Below are 16,183 nucleotides of genomic sequence, written 5' to 3'. Positions count from 1 at the left end.
CTTCCACAAGGGGTCTCTGTTTCACTGTATGTGGGAGTTGGAGCTGTGCAGTCAAAAAGAGGTGCCTCTTAAATAAATAATATTATATTCATATACTAAATAAATCTAGTTATTCAGTAGTATTTTAGTATCTAGCCTACTCAATGTTTGTTTCCTGGAGGCTAAACGATGCATGGCCTGCTCATGGAAGAAGTGGACATCCTGTGGAGTCTCAGTTGTTTTTGGCTTTTGAAAAGATAAGCTATATTTCCAAAAGAAAACTTGAAAAGTTTTGGGATGAATGGACAATTCTTTGTACAACTTCCTGAAGGATAATGATGAAGAGATCTGATTGTCAGTTGGACTGTTGTGTTTTTCTTTACCTGTGTCTCTGACTGTAATGCTTTAACCTATTTGTGTTTTCTTATAAAAGACAATAATATTACTAATGAATAGGGCTTAACAGTGTGGTCCCAGAAATAAAAAATCCCACTGATTTTCTCCATAGTGGATTTGATTATTAGCCATAATGTCAAAACCTTCCCAGGTAGACCGACCATGGTTTACGTTCCTGTAGGAGACAAGTTACTATGATAACATCCTCGTTTTAATAAAAACATGATTTATTCACGATGTTAGGGGAAAGAACTACACTACCCGCGACCACAGTGTCACAGCGACGTCTCTGATTGGTAGAGGTCGCTGTTACCATGGTAATGTTTCGCAGACATCACAAAATGTACTAATAACCTTGTCATGCCGCATTGAATGAAATATATCTATTTATACAACACAAACTTCACGATATTACACCACTTGTTTAACAATTTAAAACACTATAATAACGAGAAAGGTTACATTTAAGAAGCGGTTTCATTCGCAATGGATTGTGGGATACGTAGTTTATTGACTCAAAAAAACAAACATGTACACACTTGTACCTTTGTCTTTTCTCCTTTTTTTATTGACGTTTTTGCGCCGAATTAAACGTTTTATAGTCATTAATAATGTGGTAGCTGGTTATCTTGGTTCCATGCATCAATCTGTTGATATAAGGACTTTTGTGAAATGTCAATGGAGGATTTGAACGGGGAGCACCAGAGTGGTCGGTCACTGTGTAGAATTGTCTGAAATGCCATATATTGTTGTACTTTTTCAATTTCCATAATAAATTTTAAAAAAAACTTTCCTGCTCCCTGTCTCTGCGCAGCCCGACTTTAATTATTTCAACCCGGCAAAACATGTACCAAATGTACTTATGCTTTTATTCACAACTGTTTCCCCGTAGGGAGCCTTCACGTGTCTTTTAGTCGGAAACGTTTTATGCTCTCCGATTATTCCGGCAGCACGTGAAGGCATCATAATTAAGATTAAACTAGCTAGCGGATAAACTCCGGTAATGTATAAAATCTTCAAATTCCCACCTGTAACTGAATCAAAGTGTTGTTTTTTAGTTTCCTGGTAGTTAATATAAATAAAATAACATTAAATAAAACTGATACAATTAAGCTAAATGGTCAAATTAACTCGTATCAACAAAGATGAAAGCAAAGCAACATCAGAAATGTTAGCATAAATATTTGCATCTTTGTGTTTTACTAATCGAGTTTTTTTTTTTTATTACAGGAGTTTTTAAAATGTCTTACTGGATGTACTGCAACGCCTGCTTCCTCTGTCCCAGTGCTGAGAGGAAGCTGGCTGTCACCACCTGTGGACATATCATCTGTAGTGTCTGTTTTCAGAAAGGTAAAGACTTTATTATTATTATGAATACAAAGGGAAGAACAGTCACTGTGAGTAATGACTCGGAAACATCCTCCTCACCCTGCCTGCTGGCTGCTGCCTGCTGCTCCTGCATGCTGGCTGCTGCCTGCTGGCTGCTCCTGCCTGCTGCCTGCTGGCTGCTGCCTGCTGGCTGCCTGCTGGCTGCTGGCTGCTGCCTGCTGGCTGGCTGCTGCCTGCTGCCTGCTGGCTGCTGCCTGCTGGCTGCCTCCTGCCTGCTGCCTGCTGCTTGCTGCCTCCTGCCTGCTGCCTGCCTGCTGGCTGCCTGCTGCCTGCTGCCTGCTGCTCCTGCCTGCTGGCTGCCTGCCTGCTGGCTGCCTGCTGCTCCTGCCTGCTGGCTGCCTGCTGCTCCTGCCTCCTGCCTGCCTGCTGCTCCTGCCTGCTGCTACTGCCTGCTGGCTGCCTGCTGCTCCTGCCTGCTGGCTGCCTGCTGCTCCTGCCTCCTGCCTGCCTGCTGCTCCTGCCTGCTGCTCCTGCCTGCTGGCTGCCTGCTGCTCCTGCCTGCTGGCTGCCTGCTGCTCCTGCCTCCTGCCTGCCTGCTGCTACTGCCTGCTGCCTGCTGCTTGCTGCTCCTGCCTGCTGGCTGCCTGCTGCTCCTGCCTGCTGCTTGCTGCCTGCTGCTCCTGCCTGCTGCTTGCTGCTCCTGCCTGCTGGCTGCCTGCTGCTCCTGCCTGCTGGCTGCCTGCTGCTCCTGCTGCCTCTTGCAGGATTAAACAGGGACATCTGTTGGATTTAAAGTGTTCCTGCAGGGAGGATGACTCCATGTTGTACTAAAACTAAAAAGTCTTTCTTGTAATGATTGCTCACCTCTTAAACACTTCACTTAGTGTAAGCAGTGGTGCCTTAATCAATCAAACTTTATTTATAAAGCACCTTTCAGACAAATTAAATTGGCAGTTCAAAGTGCTTTACAAGAGTGCAGAAAAGTTGTTCACAAAAAGTAGTTTATAAAATCATTGAGAGACTAATGCACACCAATAAGAATTTAAAAAATATGTATTGAAATAAAATTAAATACGACACATAAAAGCAATAAGATATTAAATTAAATACATAAGAAAATATGTAAACTTGTCGTAGGATAAAAAAGACGATACAGTAATGTTAAGATTTGAATTGATATAAAGAACTATATTAAAGCCAGACTGAATAAATGAGTTTTAAGATTGTGGGCTCCTCTCAGACCCTCAGGAAGGTCATTCCACAGTCTCGGAGCGTAACAGCTGAAAGCAGCATCACCAAAGGTTTTCTGTCCTGCTCTGTGGAACAACTAAGAGAGAGGAACTGGAGGATCTGAGGGGCCGTACTGGTTCATAAACTAAAATCATGATCTGATAGGTCGTCTGGTGCAAGGCCATGTAATTGTAACACTCAGGATACAAAATGTACTTTAACTAAAATATGTATTTATAAATAATAAATTATCAAAAAAACAAGATGTAACAAATTAAGGTGTACTGGGCTAATGTAGGTTAGACTCTTGGAGCTGGTGGAGAATTAATTAAACACACGACACAAAATGTTGATAACCGGTTTTGTATTTCAAAGTTCAATTGTTAACAAATAACAAAAAACATGTGAACTTAATCAAGGAAAATCCCACAATTTAAATAAAAGAAATAGGCCTTCAATGAACAGATTCTTAAGGGCACCTTTTACCCTCCATACAACATATGCTAAATATTCCCAAGTCTATTCGTATAAATCAGTGCACCAAAACACATTACACGTACTGCAGTTATTTGTTATGTGTGTGCAGATGTCCAAAGAATTCAAATGTTTATTTAGGTAGGGGAAATCCTACCACACCCTTTAACCAGACAGCCAGGCTTCAGGCCTTTTGAGGGAATCTTGAGTCTCTTGAAGTTGCTCCTTTAGCTCGCCATCTTCTTTGCTCCGGCAATATGGCCTGACCAGTTTAGGCAACCAGGTAACAAAATCACACGTCTGCTCAACTGGGGAGCAGCAATTTAATCAATGTTCTATTGTGGATGTCTGACCAGTGTTCAGTCCTGAAACATTCCTCCTCAGCAGCAGCAGCACAGCAGCTCCTCAAGGGCTTGAAGTCTCAGTTAAGTCCAGCTTTGTGTCCAGGGTTGAAAAGTGTTTTTCTTTCAGAAGTTCTCCTTGACTGTTTTAGGAATGACTGTCTCCTGCTGCCTTCTGACTGATTCATTGATTGGTTTCAATCAGGTGATTAGTGCACCTGGGGAATGGGGGTAGATGCCTGTTGGCTGCAGGCTGCATCCAATTGGCTCAGGGGATTTGAATGACAGTTGCTGTTGTCCAATTTCAGCAGCGTTACATAATGCTTTATAAACTAATAAAATAATTTTAGTGTAAAGATTTTAAAACAGGTGTGATGTGTGCTCTCCTTCTGGACACACAGAAGTGGGAATACTTTTACATCGCCCATCCAGCAGAGGATCTGTTATAAACAGTGACAACGAAGACTCCTCTTGCATATTTAGTCAGTGCGTACTAGCCAATTAGAGACAGTAGTGAGGGTCATCCCTTCACCATTCTAGGAAAAAAATGGCAGCATACTACTGATTTTTGTTAATCAATCAATGGTGTGACTGGGAAACAGAGGGGATTTAGAAGATGTGTATACCCTATGAAGACTGAAAAACAAGTGGGTATATACTCCATATACCTGCATACACTCTGCACTACACCACTGAGTGTAAGTAGGGCTGGGTGATGTGGACCAAAACTCATATCTCGATATTGTTGAGCTGAATGGTGATACTCGATATATGTCGATATGTATTTTATTAACAGTGAAAACACATGGAAAAATAAACTACCTGTTTGTGAATTTAAAAAGTAATATTATAAAATAAAAATGTTCCTTAAATACAATAAAAGAGAGAGAGAGGAGGAGGAGCAGGGTTAAGAGGGACAGACAGTCAGTCATCATCAGTGAGATGAGAAAAAGGTGACCTGGCACCTCTATAACGTTATTTTAATGCAACATAAACTATATCCATATTAACGATATTGTCTTACCCTATATCTTGTTTGAAAATATATCGATATATCTTAAAAACTCGATATATTGGCCAGCCCTAAGTGTAACTACCTTGACCTCTGGGTTGATCTCTCTATTTTAAAATACAAATTGAGTCCACTTTTTTTTAATAACAATAACTCTTTCCAGTGTAGTTATTGTGTAATTTTACATTATTGTATTTTTTTATTTAACTGATGTAAATATGTTTGATTTGATTTTTAACTTCTATTTTTATTTTTAATAATTATATTCCCGTCCCCTGTTTTCTGGAGCTGCTGTAATGCACAAATTTCCCCCACGGGGAATCAATAAAGTTTATCTTTATCTTTATCTTTATCTTTATCTGTGGTCGTTATGTAGGCGGCATACTGTATCGTTCTGTTACCTGTTTTAATTTTCAGGTAGGAAAAATGATTATAACTTAACTGCTGCTGCCTACGTATGGAGCCAGGACAGCGATTGAAACACTTGAACATATTGAAACATTACTTTTTCCAGCCCGTCTACACGTCTTCTATTCATGCACCAAGAGAGTTTATACACCTCATTCCTCGCTTTGTCATTTTGTCTGTATTAATTTGCAACTCTCCTCTCAGGCAACCAAGGCAAGTGTTTAATATGCAACGCCAAGTGCCAGATATCCCCTCTCTCTGACAAAGTAAGCATCTTTGGGCTGGATAAACTTTCACTTTATTCTAAATGTAAAAAAAGATGAATCAATCTTTTTTAAGGGTCATAAGATTTGTCTTCTTTTTCTTCTTTCCAGAGCAGCTCAGAGGTGAAGGCCCTGTTCACTGACATCAATGTTGTCGCAACCAAGCACTTCACTGAAATCAGCAAGGTTTGGTTATTGTTCCTTTAGCTTTATATTCCAAATGTTGAAAGTTCAAGTGAAGAAGTTTAACTTTATGTCTGAAGTTTTTTGCTCTTGAAAGCTGTTTGGTGGAGTTATATAACCAGGGCTTTCCACAGGCATGTAGAGAGTTCCTGTTTCCATTGTGTTGAAAATGAAGCCCATGCTGAAGTGTAAAATCCTGCAGTTCCTGGAGTGTCCACTAGAGGCTGGCTGCAGAAGCACAGGAAGTCACATACACACCCATTCTAAAAAGCCTGTTTTTACAGCAGAGATTAACATGTTTACAGCCTGGTTCAAAAAACCAAATAGGTGTGATTAGCTCATGTCTCGATGGACACACACTGTACGGGGGGTGAATGTTTTGATGACTCATCAGTTTTGATTTGATGAAGGATAAGAGTTATTCACAATAAGGCGTGTAGCTGACCTGATTGACAGGTGGGCGCGGTGTAACGGTTTGTCAGGAGGTTTAAAACCCGCCTCAGCTCCAGCTCTCAGCCTGTCGTTAGGTTGACTGAAAGTTAGACTGAGACAGCATTTCCAGCATGGAGACCGCCATCGATGGGACTCCAGCGCCCCCTGCAGGAACAGACGGGGGACGTCACTCAGGCTTTGTGCAGTAATATTTACAGTCTATGATTGACACAGGTGGATGAAGCAGGTGCTTCATAAATGTACAACTTGAATCAAAAATGGAAAAAAAAGTATCCGACTTTATTAAGCGAGTTTACACTTTTATACACTATTATAAACATATTTTGTTGTTATTTTTTTTCACAGACTTCATGCAGAACTGTGTCTTTCCCTTTTTCTCAGGTTATTATGTTCCAGGCAAGACATCAAAAGAGACTTTTGGCTCATTACCAGCAAAGGGTGAGAGACCGCTTCCTAATGTTGCAGGATGTTTGATGCTGTGTGTGTGTAAGTGTGTATTTTAGGGGTTTGCCTCTCTCATTGGACAGCTAGATTGTCACAGCTGTCACACTCCATTCATTCAACAATTGTAGAAAATGTGTGACATGTAGTGTTTTTGGTACTGGAATCGTTCTTGGTCTCGAGACCACTTTTTGAAGGTCTCGGTCTCGTCTCGCAATCGAAAGCATCTTGGTCTCGTCTCAGACTGGGCAGACTCCAGATTTGAAATCAAGACAGGTCAAGACCACCACTGATCGGCTAGTCATCACTGTGATTAGAAGGAAAACTCCTCTTTCTAAAAGAACAAATCACTTCAGTTCATTTGTAGTTTGATTTTTATCCCCCGGTTACGGACGCAACCTTCCCGTCGTTACGGTCTAAGTGAGTGACACGCCCCCTAAACACAAGATGAGGATTTTTCAGAGATATTTATGGTCTTGGTCTCGACTCAGTCTCGATCCCTAAATGTCTAGTTTTTTTCTCGTCCTCGGAGCACTCTGGTCTCAGGTATATCTCGGTCTCGGTTAGTGTGGTCTTGACCACGACACTAGTGACATGAATTACTTCAATCTGCCGACCTTGTTGTGTTTCAACTAAAATGGATGTAAACACGTCTTACAGCGCTAACCTTTTCTTTTTGAAATGTGATGCAGAGCGAGAAACTGGAAGACGTTTTAGTCAAGATGAAGCAGGAAATGCAGCAGATGTCAAAGTAAGCTACATGCTTCTCTTTCATTCTTTCTTTCTTTCTTTTACATGTTTATAAAATCCAGTTCATGACATGGAATATCGACTTGTGTTCCTTTTTTTTAAAGGAAGGTTAACGAACAGAGCGCCTACATTGCAAAGCTGGAAAACTCCCTTCAGCATCACAGGTACAGCAAAGACCAGACACCTCTTACATGTATCCATGCTGTGGGTGTTATCGCTCTCAGAAGCTTGAGACTGTTAAATGTTTGTAGGTAGTGTGTAGCCCTGTTGAGACTGCTTAAGTGATCAGTGGCTTCACCTGGGCGGAGACTACAGAAGGGGAGAAGGGACAAACAGCACAGGGAGACATACAGCTGTAACAGTGATGCTCATGAAATAAAACACTGACATAGGGCTTAAAGAGGAGGTTGTAAAACCTGTAATAATTTGGACTTAAATGGGGGTGGTATTATTTTTAAAGCTTGGAAGATCCTCTTCATAGAAAGTTTTTACAGCCAACTAGCTGTAATGCCCCTCTTCTTCCACAAGGTGTCATTACAGGCCCTGAAACTTGCTGCAGCCAGCACTGACTCGATATCAGACAGAAGACAGAGAGCCACCTTAATAAATAATCACAAGTGTGACTTCTTATTTATTTTTTAAAGAGGGAGAACAGCTGTACATGTCAGGAGGAGTGAGGTGGATGTTCAGTGGATGTGTGATGTCCCGTTCTATTGAGGTTGCAATGCGTTTGATGGCCCTGTTGTTGACTTCAGTGATGATGGGTGTGTTGGGAGACCGATTATCGTGACAGCTGTGGTTGGGATGCGCCTCTCCTGTCAGACGGGGATTCAAACCAGGAACCTCCTCGCTGTGAGGCAGCAGCGCTAACCACTGCACGGCAGCCATATCTTAAGAGTGATTAATAAACTATTCCCGCCAATATTTAGACTCTGACTAAGTTCTTATGAAAGGTTGTTTTTCATCCTTTTCACTCATTCGATGGTTCAAGCTGACGTGTGTAAGGGAGTGATGTCTGTTATGTTGTTTCTCATTCAGTTCCAAAGTTTCATCAGGGCCTCAGATGAGCCACAGTTCCCACACTCCACAGAGACACAAACCAGGTAAACAACAAGCTCACTCTTTTTTATTTAACGCCAAAAAAATGTTTTTCAGGAGTTTCAGGCAAATGTGAAATCACTAATGAAGATTTTTTCTGTGTTTTAAGGTCAGGACTCTTGTTTCATAATGTCTGTGCATAAGGCTCCGTGTCCACCTAACATTTTTTACCAGGCAGAAAAGCGCTGAGTGCACTGAGAAGAAAAGCTCTGCACGTCCGTCCTGTCTCCATGACAACAGTCTGTTAACAGCGCCCGCTGTATGATCGACACTGCTCCGTTACTTTTTACTGCATGTTTTATATTTGAGATTGTTTATTTATTTTCCGATCAGACGCCGATCAGACTGCGAGGAGGATGTGGGTACAAGACACGATCTGTAGGCGGCAAAACTACGGGGAATATCATACATTCACGTTCAGCGCTCGGAGCGGCCACACAAATAAGGCAGAGTGAAGTGCTGGGCGCTTCTTCTCCAGTCGGCCGCGTTATGCTGCAAACGCTCTCTACTCAATGATAACAACTGAAAGAAGAGGCTAGTGCTCAGAAAACAAGCGCTAGGTGGACGCGGGGTTTTAAAAAATGCACAGCCAAGCAGGATGTGCAAGAGACTAAAAAAGGAACTCATGCACGACAAGAATCTCTTTATGCTTCTCCAGCTAGTCTGAATTCTCTGCACGACCATGAATGTCTGGCCATCATTAATCGCTAACTCTGCTTGTTGATGTTTCTGTTTCAGTCCTACAGATCCCGTATAACTCCCCCATGTCGCTCTCAAGACACTCGTCAATGGCTAATGTGTGAGTTACCTTCTTCTTTGTTAATCTTTGATTTGCACTCAGCCTTCCTCGGTCTCCCTGCCCTTGGAGCGAGACAGACGGGGAGAGAGAATGTAGGAGGTGTTTTCTCAGTGAAACACTCTTACGTCCTGGCTTCAGCCGCGGCGTCTTGTGTTAGCTTTAGCTGCTGTTCGGCTTTGCCCTGCCCTGCGGCTTCCTGCACACACTCACACACCTGAATAAGCGCAGCCTCACCGGGGGTTTAGTCAGGATTCCCTGTTTGCTTTCCCAGACACCGTTGACACAGGACTGATTGGCTGCCGGAGTTTAATAGAACAAATGTTGTTTCATCCTCTGAGGCTGAAACTTTAGATTCTCTCACTGAGGGAAAGCAGTATGGATGGAAAGTGGAAATGAACCCCCGTGCCTGCAGGGTCTACCCAGCCTGTGTTTAAAGTGAATTGATTAGGTTTGCTCATGCAGAGGTTTGAATATAAGTGGTTATCTCTTTATTTGTTTAACCTTTTTTTGAAACAGGAGTATTCACTGTCACTGTTGTAGAACAAACAAGAATGAGGACCCGCTTGTAGATTAGCAGAAAGGGATTTAATCAAAAGAAGCAAAAAAAAAAAAAGCAAACGGTTTCAGAGTCCAAACGACCAAAATGTCCAAGTAAAAGGAAAAACACTAAATTCCAATCAACACAAAGACATACAAGGAAGAGCTAGCTAGAAGGCGACTGAAATCCAGAGAGGTTGACATATAACTGACACAGAAGGGAAGGAACACAGAGACTCACTCTGCATCCATGTGCTGTCGGACACATTGCAAAAACCAGTTTGCGTCAAGTCTCATGTGGAACATCAATGTTATTGTAGGAGGTGTTTTGGAAAAAATGGTTTTTACATTCTCCTCAAAATTAAAGGCAGAGTCAGCAGCTTGTTCCTTCAAAATAAAATACAGACTTCTCCTTCAAAATAAAATACAGACTTCTCCTAAAGCTGCTCCATTGTCCCTTCTGGGCCTCCGTACATGTGTGGTGGTGACTGTGTCTGCAGAGACTCTGTCCTCTGACTGGATTTTACTGTTCTGATTTGTTCTGGTTGACTCGGGACGTTTCTGGGCGGAGCTGGTGTGTTTCCTCCAGCCAATGAGAGCGCAGCAGGTGAATTTAGGAGTGGATACCATTCAGTGATTGGATGCCATCAAAATCAGCGAGGAGTGAGGAGAAACATCAAGCGGATAAAGCTCGTTCTAAAACGAGGGTGAACCTTGTGTTGTCTTTTACCCGTGGACGTGGAGTTGGTCTACTTCCTGTTGGACAGGAAGGTGACAAACACCGGCGGTTAGCTTGAGCTAGCGTGTGTTGAGCCAAGAGGAGGGGCCATGTTTGAATGTTGATGTTTTCATTTTGACTGACTCCACCTTTCAGTGAATCACAGATTAAAGTCTTTAAATTGAAACTGCTAATAAATAATAATAAATATTCAGGCTTCACTGAAGTACGAGAACAATCAAAGCATACCATGAATGATGAAGTGTGCTCTTCTCTCCTGCAGCGCTGAAAACATGGAGGTGGATGGTCTCTTCAGGAAGGTGAGTTTCATTATTTGACCTCCAGTTTGAATCCAGTTCCTGCGATACGGTGTGTGTAAAGCTCTGTGTAGATTAATCAACATCCTGACATGAAGTTTCTGTCTTCCAGCCGAACAGCGCCCCCAGGCTGTCACTAATCAGCCCGCCGCAGGACGGACGAATGGGTATGTGCTATGCCTCTTTGAACCAGTTATTCATGTAAACTCATTCATAGCTTACAGTCATGTGACCGCTGCAGAGGTTTAAGTAGCGTCCACCTTTGAACACTCTGGCTTTTTAATTTAGTTTACATCACCTGACGACTCCGGACAAACAGATATCAGGATGAACTGAGAGCTTTGGGCGCTTGTGACCCTCATACAGCACACGGGACAATATGTCAATCACAGCAAAGTCCTCGCCAGAACGCCACTTCAGTGAGGTTTGCTGATATTTAGAGGAGAATCCGTCTCCTTACACCGCTGCAGGATGAAAGTCCACAGACGTACAGACAGCTTAAGTATTTTCTGATGTGTCTGGGTCGATAATTTTGCTGTTTGAGAAGTGAAGGGCAATAACTTCATCATCATCATCATCATCATCAGAGCATAGCTGAGCAAGCTAACATTAGCTAGTTAACGTTAGCTAACGGTAGCATCAGGATGACTGTCAGCTAGTTTTGTTTTGCCCGGGCCATCACATTCAACAACAACCGTCTTCTACTGTCTATGACACTGAGACTGATAACTTCTCCGTGTCGTGCAGCAGCAGGAAGCTTCTCTTACCTGTCATGTGGGCGGTTCGGAATTTCACTGTCTGGGAAATAAAACAGTTAAAGTCTCTGTGTCTCTGCCTGCTGAAGGTATGCATGCTAAAGCTGCAGGTTTAAAAAGTGAGGTGTCATCGTGATAAAGACATAATTGCTCTGTAATACCCCGACAAAACCACCGTGGAGCGCAGCCCGTGTGAAGGGATTACAGACTCCTCAGATGACCACCCACGGATATTAAACCCATGCAGATGTTGGCTGATGTTTTGCTTAGGATTACACCCCCTGAGTTCCTTCTCTCCTTAAGGTTTGACTTTCATTGTGGCAGGTAAATCCGCGCACAGCCGTCACATCTCATCAGGAATGTCTCGTTCTTCATTAGCTATGTTTGAGTGTTCAGTTTGGTAAATATCAGCATATCTGCAGACTTCTCCAGTCACAGCAGGACGACATGTGCCGTTTCCTAAATGATACCTGCAGCATGCAAGAAGCAGAAAAAACATCAGCCTATGATCATGCATTATTTTAATACTGTGAAATGTAAAAAACATGTCTCTGATGTCTCCTTTAGGTACCATCCCTCATCGATCGTCCGATCAGAACGCGATGGCCATCTACTCAGCTCGCTCAGCCACAGTCAGGTGACTTCTTTATCTTTTTTTAAGACAGAAGGTGAACATACAAACAGTCAGTGAATAAGTAATAACTACAATCAGTGGAAAGTATAATGCAGAAGAAATGAAGATAGATTCAATTAAATGTCCAAAAAGGAGAGGGAAGAGTCACTTTAAAGGTGACATATTCTCCTCCTCTTCTTCTTCTTCAGTTTAAATAAGTCTCAGAGCTCCTCAAAACATGTGTGTGAAGTGTCTTGTTCTAAATCCACTCTGATCCTGTATTTGATCATGTCTATAAACCCCTCTATTTCAGCCCTGCTCAGAACAGACTGTTTCTGTGTCTGTACCTTTAAATATGTAAATGAGCTGTGTCTGACCACGCCCCCTCTCTGGAAGGGCTTGGGTGTACTCTGTGCTTTCTCACTCCATGTCCTATTGTTTACGGTGAGAAGGCAGACTCAGAGGGCAGAACAAACACCTAGCTGTGGGAGTGTCACCCACCTGGGGGAGGGGCTACTGCCCTTTGTGATGTCATGAAGGGAAAATCTCCAAACAGCCTGTTTGAGCACACATTTTCTGAAAAGTGGAGCAGGCAAAAGACGGAGAGGATGGACTTTTCTTAGCATTGGGGGGTTTGTAGACAGACTAGAGACACATATTAGAGTTAGAGGAAACATGGAGAAGAGGATTTAGCATCTTATGTTAAAAAACAAAAAGAATAAAACAAAATAAACAGTAAGTATCAGTAACGTCTCCTCTTCTCTCACAGTCGTTTTCAAGGAGCACCGATGACCCCAGATGTTTCATACAGCCACACGTCTGAATGGAAGTCTCCTATCTTCAAACCTGTCTCCTCCTTCAGACACTCCATGTCCTCCCTGGTCTTCCCTCCTCCATAACACACACACACACACACACACACACACACACACACACACACACACACACACAGCCTTTAGAGGGAACACACCTGGCCACTGACATGTGTTCAAAGGTATTCACGTCTCTCACAGACTAGAAAAAATGCTGTATTTTAACAACCCTGGATCCACAGTTGTGTTTACATGTATGAGAATGGGATGTACTTCAATTTGAATACGTAATTAAATGACACGTTGAACGCCCCACTGAACGTCTCTTCATTTGTGTCCCGCCCCTGCAGAAGAACAAAACGTCTCCTCCTTACTTTAACTCTCTGATCCAGGTCTACTCTCCCTCCCCCCCCACTACGCTCTGCCAATGAAAGGCGTCTGATCCAACCTTCACAACAGGGTCCTAAGTCTCTGACTAGACTCTTCTCCTCTGTCGCCCCCCGGTGGAGGAACGAACTTCCAAACTCCATTCGAGTCCCTCTGCACCTTTAAGAAAAAACTAAAGACCCAGCTCTTCATGAACACCTACGACCTTCATGATGATGATGATGATGATGATGATTAGAACTCTCACTTCCTGTCAGCACCTGTGTGTCCGATCAGACTTAAAGCTGTTTGTCTTCACTTCCTGACGTTGTCTCCTCCTCTCTCGATCCTTGTTTGTTGTTCTTACTCTCTGATGTACGTCACTTTGGATAAGAGCGTCTGATAAATTAATTTTAGAAGTCTGTGCATCAGTTTGGCCACCCCAGTCGAAGAAGTCTGGCTCCGCCCCTGACCACCACGCAGCCCTAACAGCTTCCAGCCGAGGGCACGATGTGACAGGACGCCCACTCTGCTGCACCAGCACCTGTTCAGTTCACAAAGATAAACTAGGATTATGTGCAAGAGAAAAATGACGTCCCCTTTACTGGATTCTACAAGACGAGACGTCAGGGTTGACACGCTAATGCTTCAGTAACATCAAGAACGCCTTCAGGCAGAGACTCTGCAGTCCCGCCTCGCCAGCGGCGGCCTCTAACTTCGGTAACATGATTCATAATTTCAGCCACAAATTTTTGTTACAACACAGCCCGCAGGTGAAGACAAAGCAAAGTGTAGCCGAATAGAAACATGATATCACCTGAGGTCATCGCAACCAGGAGAGAGGCTGATACGATGAAGCGGGCGGCGAGGACGACCCGATGTGTTCAGACAGGTCGCTTCTCTCTTTGTCGACCTGCGTTTCTGCCTCTTTTGTCCCCGGTTGTCAGGCGGTGAATGGTGTCTATTGAAGAGGGCTCAGGTGTGACTGTGTGTGTGTGTGTGTGTGTGTGTGTGTGTGTGTGTGTGTGTGTGTGTGTGTGTGTGTGTGTGTGTGAGAAGTTAAAGGGGTATTGTACAGAGTCAGTAGGCCTGATCCTCCTCCGTGCTCCGCTGGGGTTTGAAGTCGTTTCCTGTTTTTTAAGGTCCACTTAGAGAGAAACGGCTCCCCGGGGCGGACTGAGCTGTCATGGTGTGACACACTGACGGGGAGAAGACTTAATCAGAATAATCGCTCCCTTGTGTGCTCGCATAAACACACACATATAAACACACACATATAAACACACACATATAAACACACACATATAAACACACACACACACATTGGGCAATCTTTTGTGCAATATCTCTCACAATTACAAACAGTCAGCTCAGTCTGTTCTCATAACATCTCCTCTCTTTCTCTCACTTTCTCCTCTGCACACACACACCCTCTCTCTCTCTCACACACACACACACACACACACACACACACACACACACACCTTTGTATGGCTCCAGGCTGTACAAATGAGTCCTGCCACTTCAGAGAGCTAAAGAAAACTATTCTGATGTCAGTGGTAATTATTCAGAAGCGTGTTCCCACAGCTTGTCTACCCGCCTCTCCCTCCCTCCCTCTCTCTCTCTCTCTCTACTCTCACTTTGTGTGTCTCTATCTCTTTCTGTGTGTGTGTGTGTGTGAGAGAGAGAGAGAGAGGGAAGCTTCTCCCTTAATCTGATCCAGATTTCACACTTTGTCACTCAGTATTTCGGCCTTGTACCTTTTGGAGCTGTAAGTGTAATCCCCTCTGGGCGAGACACGACATGAAGTAAATGATTTCACACCGGAGATATTTGTCTTCCCAGCGGTGAACAGAAAGTGTTCTTACCAAGGCCCTCACAGGGTCCCCATCACATTTTACAGTTCACGTTTAAACCTTGGTATACCCAAACGTGTGTACCCAGCAGGGAGGATTTAGTCACACCCTCACCTGTGTGTTGTTTTGAGCTTTTTAATGTTCTGATTTTGGGATTCACTTCATGCTGTGGTTGCAGACAGATTAAACGCCGGGCTGCAGCACTCATGATTAAGAGGACCCTCACTTTTGGCTTTTTGTGCCTTTAATGGACAGATAGGACAGTGGATAGAGCTGGAAATTAAGGAGAGAGAGAGAGAGAGGGGAATGACATGCAGGAAAGGAGCCACAGGCTGGATTCGAACCTGGGCTGCCCGCTTTGAGGACTATAGCCTCCATACATGGGAGGCACGCACTAACCACTGCACCACCAGCCCCCCTGAAGCCCTAATTTAGACTTCTGATTCTGGGTTTATAAAAAGTTGAATTAGATTGTGCTAGAAGAAAAGACTTTACCGCCTGTAGGTGGCACTGTAGTCTGTCTGAGCTCTGTGTAAATCATGATAGCTGCAGTGTGCATTCCTCTGCTGTGTGTCTGAAAGCTTTCGGACTACAGCTGCCCTCTGATAGGGATCCACAGGACGAGGAGGGAACACACACACACACACACACACACACACACACACACACAGGTCCATTCACATCTGCTGCTTTTGAAGAGGCTGAATAGGATGAGATCGAGGAATTGTTATAAACACACCCACGGGCCGTTTTGATGCATTTCAGGAGGAAGTGTGTTGAATAGAGGCGGTTTATGAGTCAAAGAGGAACAGGTGAGGATGGGTGACCTGGACCACTCGCACTATCCTCAACACACACACACACACACACACACACACACACACACACACACACACACACACACACACACACACACACACAAACAGGCATCCCACATGTGAAGGCAGGCAGGCTGTTGTCTTTGAAGGGGCCCGGTCTCCTCCAACTGTCCCATGCATGCTTGAGTGATGTCAACACGGCTGTGGAAAGATTCCTTTCCTGTCACACAGAAAC

General features: G+C 43.6%; 1 protein-coding gene across 1 annotated transcript; it reads left to right on the top strand.

Annotated features, from left to right (window-relative positions):
• Positions 1–1,137: 1,137 nt before the first annotated feature.
• Positions 1,138–13,223, top strand: LOC132981647 (probable E3 SUMO-protein ligase RNF212). The gene is made up of 13 exons (XM_061047614.1): positions 1,138–1,375; positions 1,606–1,725; positions 5,374–5,435; positions 5,544–5,618; positions 6,450–6,506; positions 7,202–7,260; positions 7,364–7,423; positions 8,298–8,362; positions 9,096–9,156; positions 10,695–10,731; positions 10,841–10,895; positions 12,051–12,120; positions 12,866–13,223. Exons 2-13 carry the CDS (start codon positions 1,617–1,619, stop codon positions 12,993–12,995), a joined length of 840 nt encoding a protein of 279 aa, XP_060903597.1. The 5' UTR covers positions 1,138–1,375; positions 1,606–1,616; the 3' UTR covers positions 12,996–13,223.
• Positions 13,224–16,183: the final 2,960 nt, after the last annotated feature.

This window comes from Labrus mixtus, chromosome 10, assembly GCF_963584025.1.
Source record: "Labrus mixtus chromosome 10, fLabMix1.1, whole genome shotgun sequence".
Taxonomy (NCBI): domain Eukaryota; kingdom Metazoa; phylum Chordata; class Actinopteri; order Labriformes; family Labridae; genus Labrus; species Labrus mixtus.
Note: the sequence above shows the minus strand (reverse complement) of the source record. Positions and strands in the feature narration are given on the sequence as shown.

Bases quoted from the DNA above. Each gene is read 5' to 3' on its own strand.
- LOC132981647 (XM_061047614.1), top strand. From the start codon at position 1,617: ATGTCTTACTGGATGTACTGCAACGCCTGCTTCCTCTGTCCCAGTGCT. The intron at 5,619-6,449 runs GTTTGGTTATTG...CCTTTTTCTCAG, and splicing joins ACTTCACTGAAATCAGCAAG to GTTATTATGTTCCAGGCAAG. The intron at 10,896-12,050 runs GTATGTGCTATG...TGTCTCCTTTAG, and splicing joins GCCGCAGGACGGACGAATGG to GTACCATCCCTCATCGATCG.